The sequence below is a fragment of the Astatotilapia calliptera genome, chromosome 3 (assembly GCF_900246225.1).
Source record: "Astatotilapia calliptera chromosome 3, fAstCal1.2, whole genome shotgun sequence".
Taxonomy (NCBI): domain Eukaryota; kingdom Metazoa; phylum Chordata; class Actinopteri; order Cichliformes; family Cichlidae; genus Astatotilapia; species Astatotilapia calliptera.
In genome coordinates, this window is record NC_039304.1 from 33689289 (window position 1) to 33711385 (window position 22097).

A 22097-nucleotide genomic window follows, 5' to 3' on the forward strand; every position below is an offset into this window, starting at 1 on the left:
AAAAGCAACAAATAATACAACTTCCTCTCTCCCTATATATATTTTTTATAGTTAGTTTTCAGCTCCATGTATTATTTCAGTTATTTTGCAAACATTTTGGAGTCTAGTGTTTGTTTTTATTTTAGTTAACTAAATGTTTGCTCATATCTAGTTTTAGTTTAGTTTTAGTTAACAACTTTGACATAGACGTATGTGCTATGGTTAGGCACACCTTTCTGTTTTGTTTTCTGTTCTGCATGACTGATGTTGTTTTGTTTTGTTTTTTTTGTTCTCAGACATTGTGTTGAAATCAGATTTCCCATAGAAGATGTGGTATTTTAAAACCAAGAAAACAAAACCAAAACTATGTAGACCAGTCTCTGCAATAGTTTTAAGACCTCCAGATGGCATTTGAAGCGCAACTTGTTACTGACACCAATAAAAAAAAAGTAACAAAAAGAAAAAACAGAACTTTTTTTTTGTTTTGTTTGCATTTATTTATTTTTTACTTGACAGATTAAACGATATAGATTTGAATTGTCTAAGAATAGCCTATCTGAAACAAATACTGTCCCACAATTCCTTACTCAGGCCTTTGTTACATTATTACATCTCCTTTTCTTCTTTTTTAATGTGCACAATAACTCGAGATTATTATAATGAATGTTTAAAAGTATGATTCATTGCTATGAGGAAACAATGTTCTTTGTGAGTGTCTCGTGCACATTAGAGGTAAGACAAAGAACATTTACTGGAACTCTGCCAGTGCTGGCAGTACAAAAGCAGTGCTGCAGGGAGTCCTGTTGCTTCACATGAGATGTATATGAGCCAAAGAAGACGTGGCAAGGTAATTAAGTTATTTCGGTTAACCTCCTAGGACCTGGCGTCCACATATGTGGACATCACATTTTGGGTTATTTAGACCAAAATACTCAATTTTGCATGGGCCTGATATCCACTTATGAGGACATTATACTGCTACTGTTCTATCAAAATTTTAAACGAATATCCTCCTATGTGGCTTTTATTTTTCTTGAAAACAAAAATAAGGTAAAAAAAAATAAATCTGGTAATTCTTTGTTTTTACATTCATCTGGCCCCAATATGCCCAAATATCAAAGAGAATTTAAAAATGCACACCATGGAAGAGTTCGGGTCTTAGGAGGTTAAACTAAAAATTATTTTCAGACTTCTCTGGGATTGTTTTATATTATTATTATGTGCTATTATATTATGTGTATGCTGAAATTTATAAAGCCATGTGTTAGCGCCATTTATAGTTATTACATGTTTTATTTTGAAAAGCCTGAAAGGGATATGATGCTTTTGTTGTGAGAATTTGTGAAAAATAAAACAAGTGAATGTTGAATTGACGCGATGGTTTTACCGTCGTTGTTGCACAAACCGACGCATAAAACAGCCTCTTGTCCATCCAGACTCTTATTTTAGATATAAGAGAAATAGAGAACTCCAAGAAGAAACAAAGATAGCCATTACACCATGTTTAGATTTCACTGATATCGCACAGTAATGCCTATATTATTAGCTGAGAGTATTTCAGTGCACATCAACATTTAAACAATTTAAAACATCTTCTGTTCTATAAGCTACTTAACAAATTGTGTACATATACATGTTGCATACCCACTTTTTTATTTATGTATATTCATTCTGCAGGTTTGATTTTGAGTTATGGCGGGTCAAACCCTATTGTTTTTGCTGCTTTTGGTGATTATAGGTGAGTATTAAATAAAATCAGCCTAATGATTTATTGTTGTTGTATTGATTAGATTATTGCTGTTTAACGATGTGAGGATTCTAAGATTTGTATTCAAACACGTGCTTATTGTGATAGGTCATGTGAGTCCTCAGACAACAAGTAAGTGAAAGCTTTGATCACCTCTCTATAATTTATTAACATTCTCTTGAAGATCTATCAGAAAACACTAACAGTAATCCAAACTTTTTCCTCTGGCATCAAAATAATTTTAGCTGCACATTATTTTAATATAAGAGTTATCTCATCAGGTGGCTTTTGAATAATCTGATCTGAGTTCAGTCTGAGGCCACAACCTCCTTATTGGTTGTTGTTTTTTAGTTCTATAGTGTTCTGTTTTTGTGTTCTGATTTACTCTTCCTGCTATGACAGGCCAAAATGCTTTCAAAAGGATTTATTCTGGTTCTTCATGCTGTACAACCCCAATTCCAAAATAAAGTAATGGAATTGGAATCTAAACAACGATTTGCAAAGTGTTCCTTCATGTTTTCCTTTTTAGAATCACAGCTTTTATAAGATTTGTTGCTGCCATCAAATTTGAAATGAACCAATATATTTTTTTAATGGTACAGTTCTAAGTTCAAACTGTTTGTGTGTTTAATTTCAAATACATTGAAGTTTCTGAGTTTTGCAAATAACTTCAATGTGTTTTTAGTTACCTTTTTGACAGTAACTTTTTTGGAATTGGGGTTGTATTTATTAAGACACTGTATCTGTAGGATACAGTGTTTAAACTGCAGCATAATGGGGCAAATCCCTTTTTACTCTTTTAAGGTACCCTCTATCCAATATCTGGAACAACAAGCACTGCTTCAGACGATGGAAGTTCTCCTCTTATTGTCCTACAGCGTGCTTTCCTGTATTTTGGACAGTCATATAATCAGATTTATGTAAGTAAAATATGTTTTGGAAAACTCAAACATCTTTGTTTTATACATCTGCATTTTAAATGCAGTGACAAATCAGTTACAACCACAGAGCTGAATTGTACATGCTTAAAAAAGAAAATGAAAAGAAAAAGAAAAGAAAATTCACTGTTATGAAAGTAATAATGTATGTTCAATTTCAAAATTACTTGCCGACTTGTCATTTTCATCCAGTACCAAAATACATAAAAATAGTTGAATGCTTCTGTGTGGTGGAATGTAGGACCAATAATTACTTACAAGGAAAATGTAGCTGTACAGCAGTGATGATTTATCGTAGACTGCAAAAAAAGATGGCTGGATGTAGCTTTTGGGTCTGAAAGTGAAGTCAATGCTCGCAATATGTTCCTTAAATATATGTTTTTTCTAATGACCACCAGGGGACAACTCACATAGTTTGACAAAGGCAGCTATTTAGTAAGAGTCCCACATGTTAATGTGTGCATATATACCTATGTGTGCATCAGGTCACTCTTTGAACATCTTTCAGCTTTTGCCACGTGTGGAGACCAAACACTGTTTGGTATTTCTGCCACCTCTGCATATCCCCACATCAGGTAGCAAGGGTGTCATTCCTTTCCACCAAAAGCTTACTTTATGAATCACAATAGGTTACCAAATTGTTAACGATTCTTAGTCACTATTAAAGACACTATTAAAGTGCTGTCAGAGTTTGTTGTTGCATACAGTTAATTATACATGACTGCAGTGTACATTAACCTTGCTTCCTTGTACTCGACTTCACTCCACAAAAATCTCATGTTGATTTTTTTCTTAGTCAGTTGTCATGCTAAAATATTTTAATTACACACTGGAATTTCAGACTTGAACTGTGCAAGATGGTGCGGTGTCCCCCTGTGGGGCGAGGGCACCTGGACCTGGGATATAGAGTATGGTTGGGGGTTGTGATTGTGTGTACAGTGTCCATTAGTGTTTGTCTTCACATTAGGTGAGTGCTGAGTATTGGTATGTGTGCATGAGGGAGGGAATGGATGTTTGTGTCTGTGTGTGCCTGTATGTCTGTGTCTATATTAGAGATGGCACGATACCACTTTTTTATGTCCGATACCGATATCATAAATTTGGATATCTGCCGATACCGATATGAATCCGATATAGTGTTTTTTAATCAACAAAACTGTTTTTTTAAATATCTTGCTGCATTTTGTATAAGTTCATACTCAAGTTTAAAACAACAACTACACTAAAGCTATTCTGTTATACCTGTATGCAAAAAATCAGCAATACTGATCAATCTAATAAACTTAAACCTACACCATCCTCCCTATTCTGGTATTTTAAAGAGTACTTAGCGTAAATATTAAGCAACCTAACTAATAGGGTTCCAACTCCCAGCAACAACAAAAAATAAATAAATAAAAAATAGGGAACCACCCCTCACGCTCCACCTCATGATGCTTAATCGACGTAATCAACCTTAATTTGATGCAGTGTGAAAAAAAATGCACAGAAATCAATTATTTTTCAAGAAATATTAAATAGATTCAACATCTTTCTTCAACAAAATTGCAGACTGCACAGATGGTACCTTCCCAAAGGAAAAAGTACTATAGCTTACTAGGGTATATTAGACTTAATAGTCACTATATACAGTAATTGACTTCTATTCCTTTTACATCAAATTAAAACTTTGGGTGTCAAATAATTACTTATTAAAAGCTAGAAATTTTAAATGAGAATAAGAAAGAAAAGTATGTCTTTGTGCCCCCTTTTCCCTGTTAATGCCCTATCGGCCCCCCTGGCTAAACTTTGCTAGATCCGCCCCTGCACAGTTACCAGCGTCAGCTACGTAGAAAAAGATCCTCGAGTAGAAAGTAATATTAAATAAATTCTAACAACAGCTGATCAAGCTTAAACGTGCTGCTGTTGTTCAGCCGCTGGTTTCCTCTTTCTGGTGCAAAGTGGGCCAAAAACAAACAAGAGAGACGGACTCGTGACAGAAAAGCCGATCAGCTGATCATTAAGCAGTTTCATGATTGTAGTAGCAGCAGGAGAGGCAGTCGCTTGTTAAGCTTAACGCAGGAATGCTTTACATTCAGAGATGGACTTACACACTTGCTTTACTTCTCTCGGGGATAACTTTGTCGGAGATGAAATGCCGGGTTGCTAGCGAAGCTCCAAATGCTATCCAGACCACTGACAGGTCCCGCATGCCACAGCCGCTCTATCACGTGATGCATACTGCTCCGACGTGCTAACGTTCTGAGGTGAGTTACGGCGTGTTGCAAGTTTTGTGAGGTGCTTTCGTGATATTTAATGGATCGGATTACATTTTTTATTTTTCTCCGATATCCGATCCAGTAATTTAGGTCAGTATCGGACCGATACCGATACGTAATATCGGTCCATCTCTAGTCTATATGTCAGGTCGGGAGTCGGGACTTAGACTCCACCTCTCTGGGAAGGAGGCCTATCTCCACTCGTCACACTCCAGGCGTCGGTGTGTTGGTGGTTCTAGGTATCTGGGACTGGGTGCCCGGGGCTCAGTCACGTCCTTCTTAGGGGTTGGGGGCCCTCAGGCCTCTGGGCCTGCGGCTTGATTCACTCTGGCACAGCTGGCTGCCGGCAGAGCCCGCGGGCACGTCACTGCAGCCCCCTCTGGCTTCTGCTCTGTGGCTGCTGGGTGACCCCTTGTCTGGGGTCTCCTCAGCTTTTCCCAGGAGGGTGACATGGATGCCCCTCCAATGGTCCTCCTTGGGCTCTCGCACTCTGGGGCCTGGATCTCCTCCATGCCTGCTTCATGCCCTAGGGGGCAGGGCTATAGCTTTTTTCTTTTCCTTCCTCCCTTTCCTATCCCCCAGCCATGTCTGTCCCATCTTTAACAACTAAAAATATAATAAAATAAATAAATAATAACAACAATGATGGATCAAATGGACCACTATGGCAGGGCCGTGATGATCGACTTGTTAAAGTAAATCTGTAGGGTATCTTTGTTGGCCTTCAGACTGAAATTTTGATGTCTAAAGAACCAAATGGGACAGGCAAAAAACACATAAAATCCCGCCCCAAATAATTGTTCTTGACTTTGTAAAATAGTACATGGAATGATACATCATGTATAATTTTTGTGAATATAAATTAGATGTTATTGTTGGGAAATGAAAATGATGCTTTTCTAAGGTACTGTAGGTACATAAACATCTGAAATGAATAATTTTAACCTGTTATTAGACAGTTGCTAGCAACACAATGACATCAGAATACATCATACATAATGAAAGTTTTGTTGCTATAAATTATATTATTAAATATTATTATATTTAATAGTTGAATAAAGATTCCCCAAATATCAGCATGGGCTGCTGGTGTCTGATTGTTAGGCAAAACGATTTTCTCCTAATAAAGGTTAAACAAAAGAAAGAAAGAAAACTCCTAGTATTCTTTAGATAAAAATTAGACATTATTTCTGGTACACTTCTTTGAATTCTGTCTGTAGGAGACAAAGTTGGTTAAGTGAACCATTGTGTTTACGTTGATGAGTTCATGTGGTCACAAAAAATTGACAGGGTATTGGTCTTCTGATCACCAGCTAATGATGAAATTTACTTCACCTGGGCACAAGCAGATCCTAATGCAGATCTGTAATGTTTATCTTAGGGTGGATCTACTTTCTCAGATAGACCCCTTTATCATCAGCTGGTTTATAACACATAGATAGTAGTGGTCAGAACTATCCGCTAAAGCTTTGCAGTGTGGCCATTTATCTTTTACATGTAATCTATGGGCAAAATCAGCTCAAACAATTTGCACTGTGTCACTAATAAGTAAAATTCCAGTTTTTGCCAAATTAGCTCATGTTTGTTCTGGGCATTGAACTAAAGCATTTTAACAGTAAGCAATCTCTTATACTGGAATGTGGATGAGTCAGAAAACGAGCAATGGTATTTTATCTCCAGCTAACTAAACTAGTATAAATATGAGAAATGGCTAGCACAAAGCTAACATTATCCTTATAGTTGCAAACTAGGTATAGAGTACTTAAATATCAACTTTTAAAAGTTGATATTAAAAGTATTTTGTTTATATTTGTGAATCTGACTCATTACCCCATCAGTGAGTAATTATTGTTTCCTCTATTTATTTATACTACGCTACAGGTATAGTATAGGTTTGAATGGTACAATTTGATATCCCTGTGTTGGTGCTGTTCCTATATCATCATAATAATGCTCGTCCAGGGCCAACATCGCAACTGATCATGAGCATGTCTGAAAATTGAGTTCGCATTAGTCAAGAATCTGGCTAATGCTATTAAAAACTATCACTTGCAAATCAGCAAGTAACATAAATTTGGCCAACAGCAAGCTTAACCCTGACAATGTATTTATTAAAATGTTTTTCCTTACATTACATACACATCCTTACATTTCCTTACAAAGACATAATATTATAACAACGTGACTGGTCAGTTGTAATATTGATCCTGGACCATAATTACTATGATGATGCAGGAACAAGACCAACACAGTGATATCAGATCCACCATTTTAATAACAAGTGATCAACACCTGTGTCTGAAGTGCCTACAGTTGATACCTAATTTATACTGGTTTTGACTTACAAGAATGTTTTTATTTTCTAGGTAAACCACAATGGGCATCTGACCTTTGATGCATCATGGTCTAGCTACACCCCGCAACTGTTTCCAATGTATGGATCCAGAGACATCATCGCTCCATTCTGGACAGATTTAGACAACAGAGGAAATGGTCAGATCTACTACAACCAATACACCAGCGGCAGTGTTCTCCAGCAAGCTACACAGGACATTAATCAATACTTTCCAGGACTCAATTTTAATGCAAACTGGGTCTTTGTTGCAACTTGGTATCAGGTGGCATATTATCCAACGAGTGGAACAGTAAGTCACCTCTTACTAAATTATGCAATCAATATGAAGCATAGGGTTATAATACCTATGAATATATATACTTTAAAAACAAGAAGTTGCTTGTTTTCAGCAAACAACAGTCCAAGCTGTCCTGATATCGGGTGGCCAGTACTCATTTGTGTTGATGAACTATGGGCAAATAGCCTACACAGCATATTCTATACAGGTTGGTACCATTTAAAATATAATATAGTAAAAACATATATTTTTAGTTTTTGTGGCCATCTCTTACTTTAAGTTAAATGCAGGGATATATAAATACAAAATAACCATGCAATTATTTTTAACAGTGTGACATGTCATTTTCAGGCTGGATATGACACAGTCAATTCTGTTCACCATTTTTCCATCCCTGGATCATTCTCAGGAAACGCAACAGGACAGTTCTCAAATTTCCGTCTCAGCAGCAATGTCCATGTGCCCGGTCGCTGGGCCTTCAGGACAGACCATGGATCAAGAGGCTGTACTTTCAACAGTAAGATCTGAACTAGAGAACGATCATCATAGCCAGCTGATCAAAATTCTACGAGAATTCTATGAGAAGAATGTTATTATAATAAATGACAATCCCCCTCTCTAGCCCTTCATTTTTTGATCTTCACTCTGTGAAAACAGTAAACAAAAATGAATCCTAAAATTTAAAAATGAACACTGTTTGAGTAGTAAGAATCTCTTCAAGTTGAAGTAAAAAAATGTAAAGTATTCATTTTTCTATTGTTTCAAAGGTTTACCAGTGCAGCTTGGTGATTCCTTCTGGAGTGACAGGACCTGTGCACAGAAGTGCACATGCACCTCAGCAGGCCTGCAGTGCCGCAACCAGCCGTGCTCCTTTTCACAGATCTGCCAGCAAACTTCCTTCCAGTTTTCTTGCCAGACAGTGCAGAGACGCACTTGCACCATAAGTGGTGATCCCCATTACTACACCTTTGATAACCGAGTGTTCCACTTTCAGGGCACTTGCACCTATGTTCTCTCTGAGCAATGTAATAGTGGACTGCCCTACTACAGAGTAGAAGGCAAAAATGAGCACAGAGGCAGTACTCAAGTCTCTTGGACACGACTGGTGAAAGTGCATGTCTACAATGACACAATTGAGCTTGTCAAAGGACGTCGTGGTCAGGCAAAGGTATGGAATAAGAATCAAGTTTAAACTTACGGTGATATGTGTTTGTGACATGTGTGTTTTACTCTTTCTGTATGCTGGTGTTTTTACAGGTTAACGGGAACTTTGCATCCACTCCATTCTCCCTTAGCAATGGCACCGTGCAAGTTTATGAGTCAGGTTTTTCTGTGGTCGTCAGCACTGACTTTGGTTTAGTGGTGTCTTATGACACAAATCATTATGTCCAGATCAGCTTGACCTACACTTATCAGAATACAACATGCGGTCTTTGTGGAAACTTCAACAATCAACCTCAAGATGACTTTCGCACACGCCAGGGCCAGCTTGTGAGCTCTGATGTGGTTTTTGCTAACAGCTGGAGAGCATCAGGGGATGATGAGCCTGGTTGTGAGGCACAGTGTGGAGGTCTGGCCTGTGCTGGCTGCACTGCACAACAGACAGCATTGTACAGCAACACTGACCACTGTGGTATCCTCAGCAGTAGTTCTGGACCTTTTGCTGCTTGCCATCAGCAACTTCCTCCACAGTCCTTTGCGGACAGTTGTCTGTATGATCTGTGTGTAGGAGGAGGGTACCAACCTATTCTCTGTCAAGCCTTAAGTGTGTATGCAAGTCAGTGTCAACAAAATAATATTCGGCTGCAAAGCTGGAGGAGAACCGGCTTTTGTGGTATATTAACAAATTTTTAAAAATTATTTCAAAATATAATTTTATTAAAATGCCACAGATGCTAAAATCTAATTTTTCCTCTTCTTTCTAGAAATTCCATGCCCAGCCAACAGCCACTTTGAGTCTGAAGGCACAGGATGTCCAGCTACTTGTCTCAATCCCAACTCCACCCACAACTGTCCTCTCCCTGTGCAAGAAAGCTGCATCTGTGATTCAGGCTACATCCTCAGTGGTGGGGTCTGCGTCCCTCATGCCGAGTGTGGCTGCAGCTTTGAGGGCCGTTACTACCGCTCTGGACAAACTGTAATACTAGATGAAAACTGTGGGAGACGTTGTAGCTGCAGTTATGGCTCCATGACTTGCAACTCTCATGGTTGTGGGCCATTTGAATCATGCAGGGTGGAGGATGGAGAAAGAGGATGCAGACCAAATAGCTATGAAACATGCTGGATCAGAGGCCCAGGGTCATATCAGACATTTGATGGACTGACATACCAATATCCTGGGGCGTGTCAATTGACACTTGCCAAAGTTATGGGACTGTCCAGTCACCCAAACTTCACGGTGACAGCAGAAAAAGTGCCAAGAAACCAGCAAGGCTTTTCCAATGTGCTAAAGTTTGAGGCAGAGGGGACACAGGTCTCAATTGAGATGGAAATAAACGGCAAAGTTCAGGTAAATGACAGAAATACAATTGAAAGTCATTGTAGATTAATGTGTCATAATGAAAGACACAAAAAAAAGTTGACACAAGCAGATAAGCTACTAATAATAGGGAATCATTAAGTAGAGATCACTCTGTACTTATGCGGACATTATTCTACATTGTTGTTTTCATTGTAACCAGAATATTACACCAGAAAATCTGAAATAGGAAAGGTTACCTTTAAATACTGTCACTTAGCTTTGAGTTGCTTTTTTCCCCTATAAGAATGAATTCCTTTATAGTGTACCAAAATTATTCATTTTATATTCACTTTTACTTTTTAATTTAGTATGATGTTATTTAACTAACTATCAATTTGTCCTACTGATATACTCCTTCATTTAAACAGACCATCACATCACAGGCTGCCATATGATCATTATAGTATGACATTTTTATAGTACGACAGTATAGTAAATACAACAGATGTTGATTATAGTGGTGTATATTGAAGCATTTGAAACAATTGGCACTTTAAAGCATAATAAATTAAAACAGTCAGGATGTAAGATAGACAGAAAAGGCTGTTGCAGAGTTTTGGAGCTGCATTAAGGAAGACCAGTTAGCTCTAAGAGTCAATCTGGAAATTGTTACAAATAAAAATGATCTAATATAATAGCTCCAAACTGGTTGTTTGGTAAAAAAAAAAATTATCTACTACATTCTACAATAAGTACCAAGCTTAGGACTTATTGGGAAATGACAGATGGAAACCTCATTAACAAAATGGTCTTTACTTAAAAGTGTTATTATAATTATTATGACTGACTATTTTAATGCCTTTTAGGTGGCTGGTCAGGTGATCAGGCTGCCTTTCAGTGCTGGGTCCAATGGAATCCAAATTTTCTACAGCAACCTGCGCAGTGTCATCATTCGCACCTCCTTTGGTGTAACTGTGCAGACAGTCTGGCCTCACTTTGTCCGTGTCACTGCTCCTGGTGTCTACAGCGGTTCACTGGGTGGACTCTGTGGTAACTACAATGGTCGTCCGCATGATGACTTCCGCACACCCAACGGTGTCCTGGTCAACAGTTCTCAGGACTTTGGAGACAGCTGGCGAGTTGGCTCTCTGGCTGCTCACTGTGTGGAAAGCAGAGGTCATGATCCTAGGACCGATTTTAATTCTAGTCAGTACTGTGGCATTCTCAGATCACCAGATGGGCCATTTGTACCCTGTTGGTCTGTGGTTGACCCAAGGCAGCAGGTGGATGTATGTGTGGAGATCATGAGGGGCTCTAACAATCCAGCATCAACTCTGTGTGACGTCCTACGAGATTATGCACTAATGTGTCAACAGAAGGGTGTTGCCTTAGGACAATGGAGAAATGCAACTGGCTGTGGTAAGCATTCAACTGTTTTTGAATTAATTCTAGCCACGATCTCCAAATGTTTAAAAATGCTTTCATATGTTAACCTGTTTGTTCTTCTCCAGCACTAACCTGCCCATCAAACAGCCATTATGAACTCTGTGGAACCTCTTGTCCTTCTGCTTGCCCCAGCCTCTCTTTCCCCTTCACCTGTGATACTGTGTGCCAGGAGGGCTGTCAGTGTAACAGTGGTTTTATCCTCAATGGTGACCAGTGTGTTCCACCAACATCTTGTGGATGCTATCATCAAGGACGCTATCGCGAAAGTGGTGAGCAGTTCTGGGATGGTGAAGAATGTCAGAGCTTGTGTACCTGTAACGGAAATACAGGGAACGTCCACTGTACTCCCAACTCCTGTGGGCCCCAGGAGTCCTGCCGTGTGGTGGAGGGCGAGTTTGGCTGCCATCCCAACCCTTCTGGCACGTGCTCTGCCTCTGGAGACCCTCACTATTTCACCTTTGATCGTAAGGCTTATGACTTCCAAGGAACATGTCGCTATGTTCTGGTGACCCTTTGTAATGCCACTGATGAGCTGAATCAGTTTTCTGTGGAAGCTAAGAATGAGGCATTGAATGGGTTGCCAGTTTCAGTCACAGCAGAAGTTTTCGTGAATGTGTGGGGCTATCATGTGCACATGTCAAGATACAACAGGGGTATGGTAGAGGTGAGCGGAACTGTTTCTGAACAATTACTCATATTTTACATTATAAAAAGCAAAATTTAAAGCCACAGACAGTTACAGATGAACCTACCATGAGAGAGACCTCCACTTAACTGCAAAGTATTGTTAGAAAATGGACAACAAAAAATTGCTGTAAAGGAATGTTAAAGAGAAAGTAGTCTGGAAACTTCAATTTCTTCACTAGAGAGCCTCACTGAGTTTATTTTTAACAATGAGCTATCACTTACACTTGTAGGGACAGTAATAAAAAATAACCAAATGTGAGAGACCCTTGGTAAATAATTGCTGTTGGTCATTGTGCTGCTATTACATTTGTTTAGTGCTGACATATGACTACGGATAAAGGCCATATGAATAAAATTAAATATTTTTGGCTTTCCTAAATTGTTCTTCCAATGTCCCAGGTAAATGGAATAACACAGAATGTACCAATTCTCTTGAATGGAAGTCGAGTATCTATCTTTGCCAGTGGATCTCGAACAATTGTCCGCACTGATTTTGGCTTAAGCGTCATATACGATGGATGGAGTACAGTTTCTATCACTGTGCCTCCAAATTACAGGTATCTGCCATTCATCTTCGCTCAAAATCAGCTGGTGTTGCAATTACTCACACACTCACACCTTTAAAAGTGTTCATAGTTGTGCACTACCACACTTTTATAACATAATTCGAATGTACAGGATTTTATTTGGCTCAGAATGGTCTTTTGGGGTGTCCCATAAGATTGATAATCCTCCCCACAGTAAAACCAATGAATCTGTTTTATCTTACTGTTCTCATCAAAAGGGGAAAAACATGTGGACTTTGTGGAAACTTCAATGGAAATTCAAATGATGACTTCTACACCCCATCTGGAATAACAGTCGCATCTCCAGATGAGTTTGGGAGAGCCTGGAAGGTCCCAGGAAACTACACCTGCAGTGATGGATGCGGCTCATCATGTCCGAGATGTCCCAATGAACAGCCCGCTAGAGATCAATGTGAGGTGATCCAGGCAGCTGATGGGCCCTTCAGTTTCTGCCACGAGGAGGTGGACCGTGCACCATATTTCAACGACTGTGTGTTTGACGTGTGTGTGGCAGGAAATCGAGGTCATGACCTCCTTTGCAGGGCTCTTGAAACATATGTTAGAGCCTGTCAGTCTGCTAATGTTCGAATCTACCCTTGGAGACAAAATACCACCTGCGGTGAGTGAACCTGCCATTGTGTTGCTGATATAGTATCAAGCACAAGAAAATAAAATGCTTCTTTTTTGTTGTTGTTTTTGTAAGTGTGTTGAAATATGGTGTCTAAGTTTCATGACTGTTTTTTTTAACCACCTGACATCCATCTTTTGCTTTCTTGATTTTTTAGCACTGGACTGTCCAGCCAACAGCCATTATGAGCTGTGTGGTACTGACTGTGGCCACACCTGTGCCAGCAGTAATGATACCACCTGTGAACGGGCTTGCTCTGAGGGATGTTTCTGTGACGAAGGCTACCGCAGGAGTGGAACCAGTTGTGTCCCAGTGGAACGCTGTGGCTGCCAGTATAATGGATTCTACTATAATGTAAGTTCTACAAAGAACCATAGAGCTATATAAAAGAGGGATATAGTTTAAAGGTTTTAATTGCATAAATGAGTTGAGCAGATAATTAACAATGACAGCTTGGCAACAGTAAATACATGGTAGGCTTTACTATAAACTGCGGTTATTCTTCCTCTTTTTGTTACATTCTCTCACACAGGCTGGCGAGTCCTTCTGGACAGACGGTTGCTCACAGAGATGTGAATGTCACGCTCCAAATGACCTGCGATGTTCTGCTGCATCTTGCACTCCTGCACAACAGTGCTCCATCAGAGACGGCCAGCTGGGCTGTTACGATGCCATGTCCACCTGCACAGTGTGGGGGGATCCACACTACATCACCTTTGATGGAGCAGTGGCTCATTTCCAGGGAACTTGCTCCTACATCATCGCTGAGAGCACAAACCATGGCACCAATGAAACCCAGTTTCAGGTGATAGCCACCAACAATCACCGTGGAAACAACCGTGTGTCATTTGTGTCTGCAGTGGACATATACCTCTCAAATCATCCAGAAAGTGTGCACATCAGGATCGGACCCAATAAAAGAGTAACGGTAAATACTAAGCTTTCTATGTTTCGCTCATATGAACACCTTCACAGCAGGTACTTTGCATGTCTCTCATAACGCTTGTTCTTCTAGGTAAATAGTGGAGAAGTGTCTCTTCCCACCTCTGCAAGAACTTTAGCTCAGGTGGTAAGGGAAGGCAGCTACATAGTTGTCGATGCACTTGACCTGGCGGTCCAGTTTGATGGCCAGAGTACTTTGTTGGTAAGAATCGCCCAAAACCGTCAAAACAGAGTCACAGGTATGTGTGGAAACTTCAATGGCGACTCTGGGGATGACAAAGTCTCACCCAATGGCACACTGGCACAAAATGACAATGACTTTGGACAGAGCTGGAAGTCAACAAGAAGCCAACCAGGGTGAGCTGTTTGGAACTTCTTTAGGATATTCCAAAAATAGAGTCTTGTTGACCTTCATCAACTCATATAACATAATGTCTTGCTTTGAATGAGAAGATTTTATGGACATTTAAGGACAACAGCATATATATTACATCCCAGTAAAAATAATAAATGTACCATTGTGTTGAGTGTGAATTGGGAGTGTAGATGTACAGGACATTTTACCAAAGTACACAAAATTTCCCAAAGTGTTAAACATATAATGTCTTTTCCAGATGTGGGTCTACTGATCAAAGAAGTGGTGATGGACTGAATGACTGCACCTTTAGAGAAGAATACTCCCAACTCTGCAGTGTCATCACCAACACCACCGGTCCATTCAGAGCCTGTCACCTGCACTCTGACCCCGAGCCATTTTTCACTTCCTGTGTCTATGACCTCTGCCTCTACACTCCAGCCAATGGCATGCTGTGTTCTGCTGTCTCAGCCTATGAGAAAACCTGCTCTGTTCTAGGGCTAGACATCCCTGACTGGCGCTCTGGTTTACTGTGTGGTAAGTTTGTGCTGGATAATTAAGTGATGTCTTTTTGATGTCTTTTGATAGAGCTTAACAGGTTTTTCTTGAAAGATTGGCTTTGTTTTATTGTACTCCTGTCACTCTTCTTCTGCAGAGGAGTCAGACCCATGTGAACAGCTGGACTGCACAGAGTACGAGTGGTGTGGTAAGAAGGACGGTGTCTATGGCTGCTTCTGTGATGAACACCATGACCGAGGCAACAGTGAAAGCTATGGTGAAGGAAGCTCCTATTTAAACCTTGTTTTATTTTTGGGTCATTGGCAATGGTACTGCAGTGCAGTTTGTACAAGAAAAATGGGATTTGTTAGTTATTTGTTTTCTTATTCTTCTTTTTAAACTTATATTAACAGACTCAACCATCACTTGTGCCAGTAGTTCAGGCACCATGTCCGTGTCCCGTTGTCAGCTATTTGAGGCTGGCTTTCACTCTGATGCCCTCCATCTCCGAGATGAATCCTGCAATGGGACTCTTGAGTATGGTCGACTGGTTTTCCACTTTGACAATGACAACCATCTGTGTGGGACAGCACTCAGGGTACAGTTATAAAACCAAAATATTATGGATAGTCACTGTTATTATACTGTACATGTCATGTTTTGTCATTTATATTATAAATGACATCATATTCAATTTGTAATGTTTTGTTTTTTTAATTTTAGAGCAACGGAACACATTTCATGTATGAGAACATCGTCCAGGGTTTTGTGGATCCTCATGGAAGTCTTATCAGCCGCCAGAGGAGCATCAATCTGCGTTTCTGCTGCGAATACCCCCTGAATCAGGCCCTGTCTATGGCCGTGGGCATCAATCCTGTAGAAAGGTAACAATACATCTCCTATGCATTATATACAATACTTAGATTAGATTTTTACATATTCCAGTGTTTTATGTAATTAAATGTGCACTTCAGGCATCTTTTGGGAACTTATTTTGAAAGATAGTGCTTTAAGATCACAATACTGACAATAAGACAAAATAAAAACATGAAAATGAGAACGTCATTTTTGCCGCACATTAACATTACACTTTTTGATGTTCATGCATGTTAATAATGTTCATCATTTAATAATGAACTCATTTGTAGTATTATTATGTTTTTTGTAGCATCATTAGGAAGAAGATTGCAATCGGTCAAGGACAGTACAGCATGAGAATGATCCCCTTCCAGGACCCTGGCTTCCGCTTCCCATTCAGGAGTGACACAAACATACAAATGGAAATAGATCAGAGGTTATATGTGGCGGTGAGAACAGAAGGAGTGGATCAAAGCCAGATCTCCACTATTTTGGACTCCTGCTGGGCCACACCAGTCAACATGCCAAATTACCCCGTCCGCTGGGATCTTATTACTGCAGAGTAAGAGCACGTTTGCAGTGTCACCTTGTCTTAGTATACTTTATTAAAAACTTGAAAGAATCAGCCCCAGACAGACCTCTCCTCGGTTTTTCTCCACCAATTCTTCCTCATAATGAATTCTGCTGCTTTGCTTTATAATGTGGGATATTTAAACGTCTGCCTGTCTTCCAGGTGTCCCAATGAAGCCGATGGAACGGTAGAGCTGATTCAGAACGGCATCTCTACTGAGGCCCGATTCTCCTTCAGGATGTTTACTTTTACCAACTATTCATCCATTTACCTTCACTGCAATGTCCACCTGTGTCTTTTGAGACACAACAATTGCACAGCTGTACGTACCACTGTTTTAAATTCTTATTGGTTTTCATTCTTACCTAATAAATTTAAAAACTGTTAAATCTGCAGAAGCCTATAAACATTTTTTTTCTCTCAGCGCTGTTACCCGGGTTACCACAGGCGAGTTCGGAGGGATATATCCTTCCATGACACTTCATCCATCTCACTTGGACCGCTTGTTTCAAGGCCAGGTAGCAGAGGTACATTGAAGCTCTCATGTCTCTTCACCTTGCACTCTTATTGATCACATAAAGTTCATGGATAAAGTAAATGTAAACTTTGGTTCTTCTCTTGCAGACCCAGTGATGCAATTAAACAGTGGCCAAAGCCAGGTGACACCTCTGCTGGCCCTGCTGGCCAGTTTGATCCTAGCCAGCATGCTGGTAACCCTGTTGGTCAAACGATTTGCTCCCAAAATTCCAGTCTAGAAACCGCCAAAACTCTGGAGATCAAAAATTATCCATATTTTGAAAATCATTCATTATTCAGTCACTTCTAAATGGTATTTTTCATCGGAGTGTTGTCTTTGTCTTTCTTGAGGAGTGTTTCTTTAGTTGTGGTAAGGTTTGCAGTAAGTTGGCTTTAAATCTAAATGGGATAAAATATGTGTGATATTAAAGTTTTAACCTTGTTGCATTTACTGTTTGTTGATAAGATTAACTTGTTCTTGGTTTCTGTGTGAGATTTTTATAATTAAATCTACATCATAATTAAAATAATGTATAATCAAGGGCAAATCAAGGATTAAATAAAGTATTTAGTGCACATATACTTGTCTCTCAGAAACGCAACCAACACTACTTTGGATTTACAAAATAAAGTGATAGTACAAAGTGAAGTACAATAAACTGGGTACCTACTGTTTGAGCTACAATTTAATATCATAACATGATTACTATTTTTGCTTCGTTTTATCAGTTGAAATAAAAGTTAATGAATAATTGCCTAAATGTATCACAAATCATTCATAATATGTAATAAAAATCTGATTATGAACAATGTCTATTTTTTATCTCCAGTAAGATCATACAGTAAAATGTGTTGCTGAATAAAATCTCACTTAGTCATTCTGTTATTGAAGTAGAAGGCCAAGTTGATCTTTAGCACCCAGCTGCAACCCATCCATCCGCTTTGTCCGGGGCCAGGTCGCGGGGGCAGCAGCCTAAGCAAAGAGGCCCAGACCTCCCTCTCCCCAGCCACCTCCTCCAGCTTATCCGGGGGAATACCAAGGCGTTCCCAGGCCAGCCGAGAGATATAATCTCTCCAGCGTGTCCTGGGTCTGCGCCGGGGCCTCCTCCCGGTGGGACATGCCTGGAATACCTCACCCAGGAGGCGCCCAGGGGGCATCCTTGTCAGATGCCCGAACCACCTCAGCTGGCTCCTTTCGATGTGGAGCAGCAGCTGCTCTACTCTGAGCCCCTCCCGGATGGCCGAACTTCTCACCCTATCTCTAAGGGAGAGGCCAGCCACCCTTCGGAGGAAGCTCATTTCTGCCGCTTGTATCCGCGATCTCGTTCTTTCGGTCACTACCCACAGCTCGTGGCCATAGGTGAGGGTAGGGACGTAGATCGACCGGTAAATTGAGAGCTTCGCTTTTACACTCGACCCGGAGTGGGCACTCCACCCTTTTCCGGCTGAGAACCATGGCCTCAGATTTGGAGGTGCTGATCCTCATTCCCGCTGCTTCACACTCGGCTGCGAACCGTTCCAGTGCGAGCTGGAGGCCCTCACCCGATGAAGCCAACAGAACCACATCATCTGCAAAAATCAGAGATGTGATTCTGAGGCCACCAAAGCGAAAGCCCTCCGCCACTTGGCTGCGCCTAGAAATCCTGTCCATAAAAATTATGAACAGAACCGGAGACAAAGGGCAGCCCTGGCAGAGCCCATCACCCACCGGGAACGAGTCCGACTTATTGCCGGCAATGCGAACCAAGCTCTTGCAACGGTTGTATAGGGATCGAATGGCCCGTAGCAATGGGCCAGACACCCCATATTCCCGCAACACCTCCCACAGGACACCCCGAGGGACACGGTCGAATGCCTTCTCCAAGTCCACAAAACACATGTAGACTGGTTGGGCAAACTCCCATGCACCCTCAAGTATCCTGGAGAGGATAAAGAGCTGGTCCAGTGTTCCGCGACCAGGACGAAAACCGCATTGTTCCTCCTGTATCCGAGGTTCGACTAACGGACGAACTCTCCTTTCCAGCACCCTGGCATAGACTTTCCCAGGGAGGCTGAGGAGTGTGATCCCCAGGAATGATTGGGTTGGGTGAAAGCCAACTTGATGGTGGAGTAATGAATAGGTTGAGCCTGCACACAGCTTTAAACCTGTTCTTACTCTAAGTAGGCTAATGCTGTGCAATAATTGCTGACCTAAATACATAAGAGAAACAATTATTATCCACATCCCATTGTCATCATTGCTGCCAGGACATTTCATGTTATTCCTATCAAAGCTATTGTTTATTCTGATAAATTGTTTATGATTAATATGTGATTGATATTAGTTTCATTTCTCAGTAAATGAAAATGAAAGAATGAAAGGAGGAATGTACCCAAAAGGAGCCGCGCAACCTGCACAAGGCCCACATTTTTGTTTTTTACTTATGGTATCTTGAATACTTGGATGAGTGACAAAACGTTTCTCCCACTGAAGACGCTACATCCAGATGAACAGAATCAACTTTTGGGCATTTACTTACCTGGATGATTGAGCGTGCATCAGGACGTTTCATGGGTTATGTTTTGAAACAGGATCAGGATTTTGTGCTATTTTACCTTAAATTGTTATCCATCTGCTTGAGTGCAGTAACTGAAGGAGACTTGTTTCCCATCCTAGAGACCCTGAAGTTCTTTACAACAAAATAAAAGAAAAAAACAAAACAAATCAAAAGACAAGTAAAAGTTAGTATGCAGCCGCTTACAAAGCTTACAAAGACACTAAAAATGTCATCTTGTTCGACAGAAGGGAAAATCCACCATTCTTTGTATTATAAAATACTTTAAATGTTAAAAGCCTTTAAAATGGCAATTTCAGTTTTCCAGGAGTTAGAGTTTGTAATTTAATGTAATTCAATTCAAATTTATTTATGTAGCAAATCAAAACAACAAGTGTTTTGATTTGAGTGTGTTTCCCATCCAACCACAGCTGACAGGCCAAACCGCACACCTCAACAACAAAAACACTTCCTGTATCTGGCCCTCATGAGACTTCACTGGCCACTCAGAAGCCAGGAAATCCTATATTCGGATAAATGCAGGGAAAACAATGAGGTAGATTCAACACATACTTATTACTGGTTTGAAAGTGCAGGTGTGAACATTCAAATGTGCAAACATGTAAATATCAAAACATGTAACCACCAAATGGGTACATAACTAACTCTATAACCCTCCTAAACACCTCTTTGTGTATCAAATGACATAGAAATTTACTACACTTTACACATGCATTAATTCATAAGGAAAGGATTTTCACTTTTGGAATTTTACACACAGTGTGCCATCTCTGCTGTCACGTTTCACAATCAGTGTGTCAGGCGTTGTGTGGAGGCGAGGAAGAAGGAACCCAAACGCAGGACTCACGGGTAAGTGAAGACTGGTGAAGGTTTATTATAAGGAGCAGATGAAAAGAGGGTGAACGGACACTGACTGGCTGGATCACTGAATGGCTGACTGAACTGAGGGAACACACGGGAAGGACAACATCACACGAACATCAAAATCAACATCAATGACACGACAAAGAACTGGTGAAACCGAGGAACTTACATACACAGGTTGAACGATGACAATGATTGGAAACAGGTGAGTACAGGGCTGAACATAATCTGACTAATGACACAAGAGACAAGCTGACACGGGGAAAAAACAGGAAATGAGAACATTGATGTGGCAACATAACCTAAATGTGACAAAACTGAAAACACTGGGTCATCGACCCAGGAACCCTGACACAGTGAACATGTCAGTGGTAAAATGTTGATTCATTCTGATCATAAACGACGCCTGTGCTCTTTTGTCTGAGGATCCAGTGGCACATTTAAGACATGAAAACTTTATCTAGAAACAAAAAAAGGCTTGGCTTGATAACACTAGGAGTTTGATCGAATGTTCAGCTTCCACCAATCCTGGGTATTTTCATTCTCCTTCCTGGACAATAAAAAATGTTTTCTGCTCCAAGTACATTGTGTTTCTGACCCCTGTCATGTAAACATTAAACCACTGGAAACCCCGATTATGAAAACATATTATCCTTCTGAAAGCGTCCGTCAGAAGATTAGTAGACTGTAGTTATACAGGAATGAGCATGATGAGCACTGGTGTTTAAACAATGCTCTCTGGACCCAAACCTGTTATGTTGATGTGGATGTGGCCCTCAAATGCAGTCCAAAACATGGGCATGTCACGATCTGCAATGTCAGAGGATCCAAAATGCAGATGAGAAGAGGCAAAACTAGATTTTTAAAAAATATTAAACAAACAAGAAAACCAACTAAACAGAAAGTAATCACAAAAACCTAAACTGGGAAAAGTAAATTCATTAAACTTGGAACACCTGGAAATCCCCAAACACTTGAGGCATGGAGACATATAAACAAGGGAAAAGGGGAAGCTGACACAATATATACACATGAGGAAAGACACGGTCAGTGGAAACATATTAGGAACACAGCAGGAATGAATTAGACATGATGACACAGGGGAAGTAAAACTGAACACACTGAACGCAGGACGAGACTGTAAAAAAACAAAAACAGGAAGTAACACTGAGACCATGACTAAGATGTAGGAACTTGACACGAGGAAAGGAGAACGAGAGTCCACACCAGACTGCAGAGACAAAAAACATAAGGAGGGGAACATGGGAACAGATAGAGACAAAACACAAAGACATGACTAAGACATGGAGAGCGACAGAGAGGGAAATGAAACACAGACAGACCACTACGACACAAAGGGCGAGAGACACAAACCGGAAAACATACACAGAGGACATGATGGACTCTCATAGGACACATAAATAGGAGACAAAGACAAGAAAACATAAACCAGAAATACAAATGACCTCAGAAACATGAAAAAGAACTAAACTCAAGACTAAACTGTATAAACTTATTAAACATAACAATAAACCAAAGAAAGAACCAAATACAGAATAACTTAAAATGCTGGGTTGATGAACCAGATCCTTGAC

General features: G+C 40.2%; 1 protein-coding gene across 1 annotated transcript in view; it reads left to right on the plus strand.

Moving 5' to 3' along the window:
- Nucleotides 1-693: 693 nt before the first annotated feature.
- The window catches only part of LOC113014369 (IgGFc-binding protein-like), a 99192-nt gene continuing 77788 nt past the window's right edge, over nt 694-22097 (plus strand). The window contains exons 1-26 of the mRNA XM_026155840.1: nt 694-826; nt 1657-1717; nt 1835-1858; nt 2531-2646; nt 7289-7567; nt 7668-7763; nt 7907-8072; nt 8323-8723; nt 8813-9389; nt 9481-10064; nt 10883-11435; nt 11528-12126; nt 12549-12706; nt 12934-13334; nt 13501-13697; nt 13876-14271; nt 14359-14642; nt 14900-15177; nt 15296-15415; nt 15552-15736; nt 15862-16022; nt 16307-16558; nt 16730-16889; nt 16992-17094; nt 17192-17316; nt 17438-17453. Of these exons, the coding sequence (XP_026011625.1) occupies nt 1672-1717; nt 1835-1858; nt 2531-2646; nt 7289-7567; nt 7668-7763; nt 7907-8072; nt 8323-8723; nt 8813-9389; nt 9481-10064; nt 10883-11435; nt 11528-12126; nt 12549-12706; nt 12934-13334; nt 13501-13697; nt 13876-14271; nt 14359-14642; nt 14900-15177; nt 15296-15415; nt 15552-15736; nt 15862-16022; nt 16307-16558; nt 16730-16889; nt 16992-17094; nt 17192-17316; nt 17438-17453 (6277 nt within the window). The 5' untranslated portion in view covers nt 694-826; nt 1657-1671. The remainder of the gene's footprint in view (nt 827-1656; nt 1718-1834; nt 1859-2530; nt 2647-7288; nt 7568-7667; nt 7764-7906; nt 8073-8322; nt 8724-8812; nt 9390-9480; nt 10065-10882; nt 11436-11527; nt 12127-12548; nt 12707-12933; nt 13335-13500; nt 13698-13875; nt 14272-14358; nt 14643-14899; nt 15178-15295; nt 15416-15551; nt 15737-15861; nt 16023-16306; nt 16559-16729; nt 16890-16991; nt 17095-17191; nt 17317-17437; nt 17454-22097) is intronic.